The 12,917-nt window shown below is 34.0% G+C and overlaps 1 protein-coding gene across 1 annotated transcript in view; it reads right to left on the bottom strand.

Annotated features, from left to right (window-relative positions):
• Window positions 1-2,092: 2,092 nt before the first annotated feature.
• The window catches only part of ZNF624 (zinc finger protein 624), a 36,118-nt gene continuing 25,293 nt past the window's right edge, over window positions 2,093-12,917 (bottom strand). The window contains exons 5-6 of the mRNA XM_054571208.1: window positions 12,432-12,527; window positions 2,093-4,403 (exon numbers count right to left, since the gene is read on the bottom strand). Of these exons, the coding sequence (XP_054427183.1) occupies window positions 2,191-4,403; window positions 12,432-12,527 (2,309 nt within the window). The 3' untranslated portion in view covers window positions 2,093-2,190. The remainder of the gene's footprint in view (window positions 4,404-12,431; window positions 12,528-12,917) is intronic.

Genomic DNA, 12,917 nt, shown 5'->3' with positions numbered 1-12,917 from the left:
TAGTCTCTTGGTAATAATTAATAAATCTCTATTAAAATTCAATTAGAAATAGTCACTTTAACCACAATGTCAAATTATTTATAATGGAAGAAAGCTCATATCATTTATTCAATATCCTCTTCCCAATATTAGATATTTGTCTATTGTATGCATTTTAAGAGGGACATTTGATTTTCTTTCCTTCATTCTCCACTGACACATAGCTCTTCATGCCTTGCTCTTTTTGGGTATCAGGTCCTTGGATTCTGGATTCCCACTTTGACTTCACATCTCTTGTAGTATTCCTTCATTTAATAGGAATATTCAATATTCCTTCATTTGTGGAGTTGGGAGTCCACTCTATATTCCAATGTTTTGTGAGGCTATACACCGAACTTTTACCACTGTGACCTTTACTTGGCACCATGTTGAAAGTGGAACTTCTTCAGAGGCTTACAACCACGGCATGTCTAGATATTCTTGAATGTTTTCCATCTATATACAATTTATATTACCTCCTCCAAATGAAATGCATGGGGTTGGGGTGAGGTGCTGGGTAACTTTGGAATTTAGGCACCTTCAAAATTAATTCCCATATTCTTAGATCCACTACCCTTCCCCCACCAGTGTATATCCAGCACCCAGGGTGAGTCCTGGCATAACAGGTGTCCAATGAATTAGCTTCACAAGAAAAATAGGGTTTTCATGTTTATGGAAATATCACATGCTCATTGGAAAGAAAAACTTAAAAATATAACAAAGTGAAGAAAAGTAAAAAAAAAAAAAAAAGAAAGAAAAAAAAGAAAAAGAAAAGAAATACCTGATACTCCACCAACTGTGAAGCAACTATCTATCCCCTCATTTATGGCTCCCAAAGCTCACACAAATATATAGTTTTACACAGTTTTATACCATACATACTGCTCTTATATTTCTCCTTTTTCCCCAGTCTTTTCCCTTCCTTATCTCTCTACTTTTCTCCTCCCTTCAAGTTAACCAATGTTAACTATCTGGTATAAATCCTTTTATACCTGTCTCCATGTTCATCTAATCACATACACACATAAATACGTAAATTGATGTGCTTAACAAAAATGAAATAGTATACATATATATTAAAGCAGTGATTTATCAAAAATTGCGGACAAAACTTGAGGTCAACTAGTGTAGATATAACTCATTTTAAAAATTACTCTCATGCTACTACATATATCAGGATATATCACAATTCATCCAACCATTCCCCTATTATATTCCCCATTCGTTGTGTCTCCAGTTGGGCTTCTTCTCTGCCTCCAAAACTATACTTCAACAAACATCCTTATTTGCATACTCTTATTCATTAATGCTCTTATTTCTGTGGGACAGACTTCTGAGTCAAAGTACTTTTATTTTTCAAATAGTATTTTCAAATTAGATTGCTGGTGAAAATATAAGTTGATATAACCTATTGGTAGAGTACATGATTTCCCAAACCCCACTAGCAAGAGATCTCTTAATTTTGCTAACTCCACGAAGTGAGAGTGATATATCATTGGATGTTTTCATTTGCATTTACCTGAGTACTACTTAGGTTCAATATTTTCATAGGTTAATGGCCATTTGGAGTTGCTCTTCTATCAATAGCCATCCAGTCCAAATGGGTTAAAGACTTCAATATAAAAAATAAAATTATCAGAATCTTAGAAACAAATTTAGGAACCTATGTATAACCTAGGAATTAAGAAGACCTTTCTAACTAAAATAGTAAATTAAGAAAAAGGAAAATGGAAAAATTAAAATGTGGTAAATTCTTTTACTATATAAAAAAGTATAAAGACAAATGCTAGATTAAGAAAAACATCTGCAAAACACACGACAAAGGAATTAATATCTAAAATATATAAAGAGCACCTCCAAATTTATTTGACAAACCAATAGAAAAATAGGCAAAAATATATAGGCAATCCATTGAAGACAGTCTGTTAAATGAATAAAGTATGAAATCTAGATGAAAGTTTTCATTTGTCCATTACTGTACTCTATTGTGAATTTCCTTACAAATTCTAAAGTTTAATATGATTAACTGCTTTTTCACATTGATGTGTTTATAGAGTGTCTTTTCTATGCGTATTTCCTGGCAAATTGATTCTGAAAGTCACACATTCATTAAATATACAGATTATGATTATTCTTGGTGAGTAGACATCTGGATGAATGATTTATTATTATTTATATTAGCTGAGTTTCTCTCTGATGTATTCTTTGATGTACAGTAAGGCTTGAGCTACTCCTAAAAGTTTTTCCACATTCATTACATTTATAGGGTTTTTCTCCAGTATGCATCCTCAGATGTACAGTAAAGTCTGAGTTAGTTCTGAAAGCTTTTCCACATTCTTCACATTTATAGGGCCTTTCTCCAGTATGAATTCTCTGATGTAGAGTTAGCTGTGATAGAGTAATACAACCTTTTCCACATTCTTTACATGTATAAGGTTTTTCTCCAGTATGTGTTCTCCAATGCACTGTAAGGTATGAACCCCTCCTGAAGGCTTTTCCACAGACATCACATTTATAGGGTTTCTCTCCACTATGGATTTTCTGATGTTCTGTGACATGTACCATCTGGCTGAATGCTTTCCCACAGTCATTACATTTAAATGGTTTCTCTCCAGTATGTGTTCTCTGATGGGTATTAAATCCTGAGTTACTTGTAAAAACCTTCCCACATTCATTACATTTGTAGGGTTTTTCTCCAGTATGCCTTCTTTGATGCACAGTAAGCTGTGATGTATTTGTAAAAGCTTTCTCACATTCATTACATTTATATGGTTTTTCTCCAGTATGGGTCCTTTGATGTACAATAAGGTATGACTTGGTCCTGAAGGATTTTCCACAATCACAGCATTTATAGGGTTTCAAGCCAGTATGAATTTTCTGATGCTCCTTGAGATTTACCATTTTGGTGAATGCCTTCTCGCAGTCAGTACACTTATATGGTTTCTCTCCAGTATGAATCCTCTGATGTACAGTTAAGTGTGATTTTATTCGGAAAGATTCCCCACATTCATTACATAGATAAGGTTTCTCTTCAGTATGAATTCGCTGATGTATAATTAGAGAAGAAGAACGCATGAAGGCCTTTCCACATTCACTACACTTATAAGGTTTCTCTCCTGTATGCATTCTATGGTGTACTGTAAGGCATGAATAATTAATGAATGCTTTCCCACATTCATTACATTTATAAGGTTTTTCTCCTGTATGAATTCTCTGATGCTCTGTGAAATTTGCTATACGATTGAATGCCTTCCCACATTCATTACATTCATAGGGTTTTTCACCAGTATGAGTTCTTATATGTACAATAAGGCTTGAATTACTTCTATAGGCTTTTCCACAGTCATTACATCTGAAGGGTTTCTCTCCAGTATGAATTCTCTGATGAACATTGAAAATTGTAGTATTCTTGAAGGCTTTCCCGCACTCATTGCATTTATATGGTTTCTCTTCAGTATGGGTTTTCTGATGTACACTAAGATATGACTTATTCCTAAAAGTTTTCCCACAATCATTACATTTGTAGGGTTTTTCTCCGTTATGAGTTTCTTGATGTCGTGCAAGTTTTGATTTATCACTAAAAGCTTTCCCACATTCACTACATTTATAGGGCTTCTCTCCAGTTTGAATTCTCTGGTGCTGATTAAGGCGTGCACACTGACTAAAGGATTTTCCACAGACATTACATTGATAAGGTTTCTCCTTAGTATGAATTCGCTGATGTACCATAAGTGATGAAGAAGCAATAAAGGCCTTTCCACATTCGTTACACTTATAGGGTTTTTCTCCAGTGTGAATTTTTTTATGTTGACTAAGATATGAAGGCTGGCTAAACATTTTCCCACATTCATTACATTCATAAGGTTTTTCTTTAGTGTGAGTTCGCTGATGTTGAATGAGTAATGACCTATATCGAAAGGCCTTTTCACATGTACTACATTTATAGGGTTTTTCTTTATCATTGAGTTTGTTCCCTAAAGTAAGTTCTGAGGTTGGTCTTATGTCTTTGCGGCCTTCTGTATCCTTGCAATTTTTCTTCCCAAAATGAGTATCTGTATTCAAACCTAAATTCTCTGTGAAATTTCCCACATGTGTTTGGCATTTGCTGTGGAGTTCTTCTATGATAACTTCCGGTTCTGGACAAAACATAGACCCTAATCTAATGCCTCTTTGACCAGTGGGCATCTTCTTATGTGTAACTATTCTTTGGCTCTCCTGACTATTTTGCAGTCTTAATATTCTATCATTCCATTTCCATAATCCTCCCATTCTGGAGTCCCATAGACCATTCTCTGTGAGTTTATCCACTATAGTCTCCTGTGATAAAACTTCAGAGTTATCTTCTGTTAGTATAGCATTCTTGGTTGCTAGCTTGACCTCCAACTCTAGGGAAGGGGAAAAGAAAAATCAAATGATTCCATTTCCTAAGTTGGGGAGAACTCACTAAACTGAATATCACAAGGAAAACCGGCTAACAATGATTATATGTGTTTTTTAACTGATTGAAAATTACCTTTTTTTTTTTTTTGAAGGAGCTAAAGTTAAGTGAGTCTGATTAAGCAAAGAACCAAAGTACTAAATTCAAGGAGTTTTTCCTCTATTAAAAAAAATTCATTCATTTCACCATTAAAGGACCCATGGAAAAAGGCAATGGGGGAGGAGGATTAAAAATGGAAGGTGGGGGTGGGCAGGGCAGGGGAAAATAATGGGGGAGAAATGGGAACAACTGTAATCGAACAGGAATAAATTTTTTTTAATGAAAAATAAAAAAAAATTATTCATGGCAATGCTCCTAGAATCTAAGTCTATCCAGTATTTCTTTTCTCATTCCTTTTAGAGTCCACGTCTTTAGAAGCATTCTTCATAAGCTGTGACTACTTCCTTGCTTCTCATTTACTTCACAAACCAGATATTTGACCCCAACCATACTTTCTATTTGTTCTCATTGTTTGTTGATTAGATATTTTTTAATTTTGTGAGAGCATTCTCAAAATTTCCTGTCATAGTAGCTTATTCAAGTCTTTGTACATACATTTTAATAAAATTCTTATGGAAAAAGATGCTGATTTTTCAGATAGGACAAACAACTAACTAGTCAAAATTAATGTTTATGGTTATTGATATTTCAAATAGTGATAACTATTATCAAGAATAGTTTTATAAACTTTTTATGGGTCTTAACATTTCTGAGTTTATCAAAATTCCTTTTAAAAAAAATTATTCTGTGTGGTGGTAGTCTTACAACCTGCTTGTATATGCTAGTTGATACCTGACTTTCTAAAATCACTTTTATATTTCTAATTCATTTTAGGATAATTATACCTAAATTTAAATATTTAGGTATAATAATTTTAAACAAACAAATTGTATCTAAATCTTTTGTGGACAGTAGATTAGTTTTGGGACTTTAAAACTCAAGGTAAGTAGAACTTGCCATTGGTACACAGGGCTGGACAAAGATTTGAATTCAGGGCCAACAAAGAAGAAAATCCTATAACCCAAGGACTAAAACCCAGCTCATTTAAATGTCTAATTAAATCAAGGTGACTGAGGATTGTTTCAGGCCCATATCCTAGCAGCCTTTCAAAGCAAACAATCCTCTATGAAAAAAATTACATAATCCAGAACTTCAAATTATTGTTATATGTTTTCATAGTCAATGCCTGACAGTGAAAAATAACAGACAAACAAGGATATAAAAATAATCATCTGAGAAAAATCAAGGAAAAAAAACAGAAAATAAAAACCAATATAAAAGGGATCCAAATAATTGAGATCTCAGATATGAACTTTCAAATTAATTAGGATTACTATATTCAAGAAAATAAGTCAAGATTAATAATTTCAACAAATAATTGGAAAGTATAAAATAAAAACCAAGTGGTAATTCTAGAGCTGGAAAATAAATTAAGAACTCAAAAGGACAGGCTAAAAGTAGAAATGGCACATGAGAGTATAAGCAAAATGGAAAATAAGTCAGCAGGAAATATCCATATTGACGCACAGAATGAAAAACTTGAAAACATATATACTACAATGACAAAATGGAGTGGTTGCTACGAGACATTACAGTCCCACAAAGCCTAAAATATCTACTGTCTTGCCTTTTATACCAAAAGTTCCCTGACTCCTGAATTAGACAGATGGTTGACTTCTCAATAGATTCTATGTAATGAGAGAAAACAATGGAATGATACCATTAAAAGTTAGAAGTATAAATACCAACCTAAAATTCTAAACTTATCAAAAATATTATTAAAAGATGAAGGTTAAATACCCCTTAGTCAACACATTTATAAACTTACTTCTGTTCTTAAAAACAACTACAAATGTTAGGGAGAGAGAGTTCTCACTTTATGATTCATAAAGTGAAGTTAAACATGGTTAACTAAAGCTGGTAATTGACAGATCCAGGTTTGAATCCAGGTGTTCAAAGTGAGAACTCTACCCCCTTTACAATCCTTCCTCCTCCACAATTGAGTATCACCATGGTTCCAAATACCTATGTTCACAAGGCCTACTTCTTGTGAATAGAATCCAGTTTCTTCCTAGTCTCAAGCCTTCTTCATTTAAGTTCCCAGGTCCTAAAGGTTCTTATTCAGTTTCCCTATCTCTTTTCCTGTTAGACTCAGGCCCTTTACTCCAAACATAGCCCAATGGTTTGAAATATACCACCTATTCAGACATCTTGCCTTGTAGGATCTCACTGTTATGTCAGACACTTGGGTAGACATTCTGTTCTTCCTGACTGTCTTGAGGCCTGTGCTCTTGGAACTACCCCTTCTTCAACCTATTTCCAGGCTTTGGTCTCACCTCCTTTTCTCTGAGGCACAATGACAAGAACATAGATTTAGTTATACATGTTAATTTCCAAATACCAGTTCTGACAATAACTGGATGTATTTTAACTTATTTGACCTCCAGTTTCTTGCTGTTAAACACATACATGTTTACCATATAGAGCTATTTTAAGGTTTACATTCAATGAAATTATATAAGTAAATTTCCTAGCAGAATGCCAGGAATGAAGCAGATACTTAGTGAATTTTGACTGTTATTGTCATTGTTACAATATATTTTTCTTCCTGTACGGACCCAAGTTACCCAGGGGAAAAATGTGTCCCTTGACCAATGTATTTTCACATGACTCCTTGAGATGTGAGAAATATAAGCATATTAAAGGTATTAAGATTTTGGGGGAGTAAATTTACTTTAAAATTATATACTAATATCCCCATGTAATACAGCATAAACTCTGGGAAAACTTATCCTCAGAGAAGTCATCCATTGTCTTCCATCTGATCTTCTGAATAGGGAAGCCATGCCATAGGCACCAATATTCTATTAATTTATAGTGGCACTAGAAGTTACCATAAAATAAACACCATGGTCAAACTAGTAAGACATGTCTGTTTAAAGTCAAGAACGCTAACTAATGATGAAACCTAAAGCAAATATATTTTGATAAAAATTATTTCAATTTTAGAACATGACAAGGTAAAAAAAAGTTCAATGAAGACTTTTTTAGGCAAAAAAAAAGAAAAATTGAGAGGATATGACACCAGCAGATTGCAATAAAACATTAAAGGGCATTTTTTTTTAAGCAGAAGAAAAATAATCCTAGGTAGAAGCCCAGAAATAAATAAAAAAAATGAAGAGAAAGGTAAAAATATAGGTAAATCTTAATGAATACTGACTGCACATAACTATAATGTCTTATGAGATCTGACATATATGTAGGATTAAAATATACAACTTCAAAAACATAAAAATGAAATGAGATTAAATGGAATAAAATGCCCTAAAATCCCTGTATTGTTTGGAAAGAAGGGGGGGAAAAAAACTCTATTGGGTTAGCCAAAAAGTTCATTCTGATTTTCTCATAAGATGGCTCTAACTTAGTTGTCTTTAACTTCATTTGAAACAATTTTGGTAGACTGTATTGTGACAGCTATCCTATCAGTGTGCATTTAAGAAAACTTATCAAAATTGGTGAATTTTTATGTAGCCATTTTAATATTGAAGATGCAAGAAAATAATGCAACATTTTCAGCATATTATGCTTCATTATTCCAAGAAAGGTAAAAATGCAACTGAAACACAAATAAGATTTGTGCAGTGTATGGAGAAGGTGCTGTGACTGATCGAACATATCAAAAGTGGTTTGCAAAGTTTCATCCTGGAGATTTCTTGCTCAATGATGCCCCACATTTGGGAATACAAGATGAAGTTGGCAGTAATAAAATCAAGACACTAACTGAGAACAATCAATGTTCTACCCCATGGGAGATAGCCAGCATACTCAAAATATCCAAATCAATCAAGTTATTGGTGAAAATGAAAAATGTGTCTTTTATTTTATAGAAAAAAACATGGACTTTTTGGCCAACCTAATACATTACACTGCTAAATCAAGAACACATGGTTTAATCTCAAAGTTAACCACTTAACAAATAATTTAAAATTTATAATTACCAAGTGATTAGAGAGGAAAATAGAAAAATAAATGATATACTTAAAGGGAGACATAAATGGGGAAAAATAGAAAACAGATAAGACACTTGCAGTTAGATGATAAATTTAAACATTAAGTAATTGTATTACATAGAAATGAACTAAATATTCCAAAAGACACAGTCAAATTAGTTAAAACAATCATGCTAGTTATAATAAGAACAAAAGTATTACAGTGAGCGGATGAAAAATGATATACCATGTAAACATTAACTAAAAGAATTATGCCAAAGTAGTATTAATTATCAGAAAAAATAAACTAAGACAAAAACCATGAATAGAGATTTAAAAAAGACACTTCATAATGATAAAAAAGTTCCAATTTTCTAAAAAGATATCAAAGTTCTAACATGGTACTTATCTAATACTGCAGTTTCAAAATACATAAAGAAGAAATTAAAGAAACTAAAATAAATCTACAATCACACCGGAGACTTTAAAAAAAATCTTCCTCAATAAGCAATAGAATAAGTTGACAATCAAGTACATAGATTTTAGCAACATAATTAAAAAATGACATACCTAGAACTTCACTCAACACCTATCTACTACACATTTTTCCAAGTGCATACAAAATGTTTACAAAAATTGGCCATACCGTAAAGCAAGTTTTAAGAAATTTGCAAAGACTGCAATCATACAGAACATTTTCTCTGACCACAGTAGCATTTAAGGTAAAAAGATTACTAAAAAAACCCCATATAGTACAAAATTAAGAAAAATACTTCTCAATAACCTGAGGACAAAGGACATAACATGGGAAATTATCAAATACTTTGAACTCAGTAATTATGAAGGTACTACATAAAAAAAGGTGTGATGCAGTCTTGATAGCCTTAAATACATTATGAAATAATGACTGAAAATCAATGATATATGTATCCAACTCAAGAGGTGAGAAAATACCCACAAATTAAACGGTAAGAAGGAAAAAAAATGAATAAAACATATCAAACATGCAATAGAAATGATAAAAATTCTTCTTTAAAAGCTAAATAAGATTTGATAAACCCTAGCAAGACTGATTAAGATAAAAGAGAGAAGACAAAAAAAATTAATCTCAGAAATAAAAAAGGAGACATCACTTCAGATCCACATAGACATTTAAAAGATTAAACAGAATAGTATGCCAAATAATTTAAATTTTAGATTACACAGATCAATTCCTAGATAAACCTAATTTACTAAACTGAAACAAAAAAGCAAAAGCTCTGGCTGGTGTGGCTCAGTGGATTGAGCGCCGACCTGTGGACTGAGAGGTCACAGGTTCGATTCCCAGTCACAGCACATGCCTGGTTTGCTAGCCAGGTCCCCAGTTAGGGATGTGAGAGAGGTAACCAATTACTGTTTCTCCCGCACATCTTGTTTCTCTCCCTCTCTCCCTCCTTTTTCTTCTCTCTAAAAATAAATAAGGAAATCTTTAAAAAGAAAAAAAATGGGATAGAGTTCTACAACTACAAAAGGAATAGAAGCTGTATTTAAACACCTTGCACAATAAAAGCTTCAAGTCAATATGGCTTCCCTGGTGAATTCTATGTACCATAAAATATATAACTTTCCCTCTCTCACCATTCTTTATTGTTGTCACAATAAGCTAATGGCCTTGCTTTGTACTTTACTGAGAATCCACATGCTATTATAATAAAAAGCCTCCATTGTACCACTACCAGTTGACCTGTATCTGTACCATCTCCTCTGGGCGTCCTTCCTATCAAAGGTAAATCCCTCCTTTTCCATTCTAGATTTTCATCCCCTTTCACCTTTTCAGACACTTGAGTTCTTCAGTGACCTCATCTTTGTCTTGCAACATCAATTTCTCCCTTTCCACTGGGGCATGATTCTGATCTATACTCGAGCATGCCATAAAATTTCCCATCTCAAACATGAAGGAGTTTTTCCTAGTTCCATACTTTTCTCTAGTTACTGCCCCATTTCTTTTTCTTTCTTCATGGCGAGGTGGGGTGGGGAGGGAATCCTTTTCTAAAGATCTATCTCCAATGTCTATTTTTCATTCACTTTCTTTAAAAAATACATAATATTTGATATATGGAAACAATGTGAGTAACACATACCCAGTTTTGGATGTCATCATAACAAAATGAATACTCAAATGAACTAAAATTCACTCACTTCCTTCCAACTCCACTGCTACCATACTAATAAAATTTACTATCATCTCTTGCACAGACTATTGTTAACAGCCTCTTTACTGATTATTTATGCCCTTAAATTCAATTTCCATAAACAGAGTTATTTCCTGAAAATCCTTGATTAAAATCTTTCAATGACTGCATACTCACTTTAATCAAAATCAAAACTCCTTACCATCATGTACAAATTCCTGAACAGGCAGTCTCCTGTCTCAATGATCTTATTCTATACCAGTCTCCCTCTCATTTATGTTTCAATTATAGCAGCTTCCTTTGATTTCTGTAACACAGTACATTGTTTTCTGTATCAGGTATTTGCCTGCTATGCTCCCCTTTTCTTCTTCCCGTGGCTGGCTTCTTCCAATCCTTCAAGTTTCAGCTTAAAGTCATCTCCTCAAGAGAAGCCTTCCTTGACCACACTATTTGAAGGAGGCAGCCTCATTCCCCATCCCAGTCCCTCTTTCCCACTTTATTTCATAGCTAAAAGTTATTACAATCATTATTTAGCTTGTTTTTGTCTATTTACAAAAATTAATCTTCATGAGAGCAGGGACTGTGTCCATCTTACAGCTGTACACCTAGCACCTAACTGTGTATGTGTGTATAATTGTGCATATATAACTGATTCCATTTTAAAACTAATCCTCCTGAACCCTTAATCCCTTCCCCTTTCCCCCTGGGTGGACTATGAATGTGTACAGAGACTCCAGGTTAATCACAAACTACCATTAATCCTTCCTCCACCATCAGTCCTTCCTTTTTGGTAAGGTGCCCTCAATGTTTTCTTGCCCTTGCACCAGAGCCCCCAGTATCTGGTCCCTTTGTTCCCCTTGATCACCATGCATTCCTTTCAGAGTACTTAGGTCCACTTCTTAGGGGGGCATCAAACAGGTGGTCTGGGGGCTGAATGGGGCAAGGGTCCATTTCATCCTGCTGTCTGCCACGTGCCACCCAGGACTATCTGTCTATAAGTTCCCTGTTAGAACTCTTTAAACTGACAGGGTAGACTTGTCTGCCTTGTTCTTTGGCCTCTCGAATCCCTTAGCATTTGGGGGCTGCTTTTGTATACATGACCTTTTCATGAAATACTAACCCAGTTCACAGTATACAGATATTTAATAAACACTGATTTAAAAAACACTGTATGTTGATTCTCAAATGATTTCTTGTTTGTATTCTCAATTAGTTAAGAACCTGGGAGAAGGCCTAAATCTGAGAGATTGTCAAGAATCTCCAAGACTGTTCTGTATTCTCAATTAGTTAAGAACCCCCAAAATTTTAGCAGGTTTATAGATAAAGAAAGTTAAATAATGACCTAGTAAGTTTAGCTTAAAAGAAATCAGTGCTCATTCTCAAGAAAGCATTTTCAGAAAAATTAATGTAGGAAAAGGATATCAGAAAATGGTTAAAGAAAAAAATGTAAATTTAATTGGAGAAAGTAGAATTGAAAGGGATGATTTATGCATGTTTAGATGAAGAAATAATAAAATAATAATTAAAATCATGAATCCAAGAAAGCAAAGTAGGCTGGCACAGGAATCAAAAGTAGAGGACAGAGAGAGGGGGAGAGGGAAAAAAGGGAGGGAGAGAGAAGGAAGAAGGGAGATAGGGAAGAAGATATAGTGAGAAAGAAAGAGGGAGAATCTTCTCCTCTGAGATAGCTTTGAGAAAAGATACTCTTCAAAATATTTCAGATACTCTGATTCAACCATGGAATAAATCCCATCTTCCCAGTTCTTATAAACTCACCTGGATAGGAGGTTCTTGAAATTTCTCTCACTACCACCCATGGTCCTTTTCCATCCTCCAAATGAGATATCATATCTGGTTTGGAAACTGCAAGCCCTATTCAGAGAAGAATGAATAGGGTTTGACCATGTCTATGAACAAGAACTATTGCCAAATTCAGTCTCAATTCTTGATCTCTTGTGCAGAGTAGCTATTATAGGAAGTTCTAGACATGTGCTGTCCAATACACTTGCCAGTGGCCACATGTAGCTATTTAAATTTGAATTTAAATTAGTTAAAAGTATATAAAATTTAAACTTTAGTTCTTCATTTGGACTAGTCACATTTCAAGTGCTCAAGAGCCACAAGTGCCACAAGTGCTTGCCATATGGGACAACACTGATATAGAACATTCCTACTACAGGAGAACATTCTACTGTACAATGGGTACTATTGAGAACTACAAAGGTACCTCAAAGAATCTCAATACTATGATCCCAAGTTAGT

The sequence above is a fragment of the Pteronotus mesoamericanus genome, unplaced genomic scaffold, assembly GCF_021234165.1.
Source record: "Pteronotus mesoamericanus isolate MK-2021 breed Mesoamerican mustached bat unplaced genomic scaffold, CSHL_Meso_final contig_22, whole genome shotgun sequence".
NCBI classification, from domain to species: domain Eukaryota; kingdom Metazoa; phylum Chordata; class Mammalia; order Chiroptera; family Mormoopidae; genus Pteronotus; species Pteronotus mesoamericanus.
The sequence above is the reverse complement of the archived record's forward strand: the minus strand, read 5'-3'. Positions and strand labels throughout refer to the sequence as shown.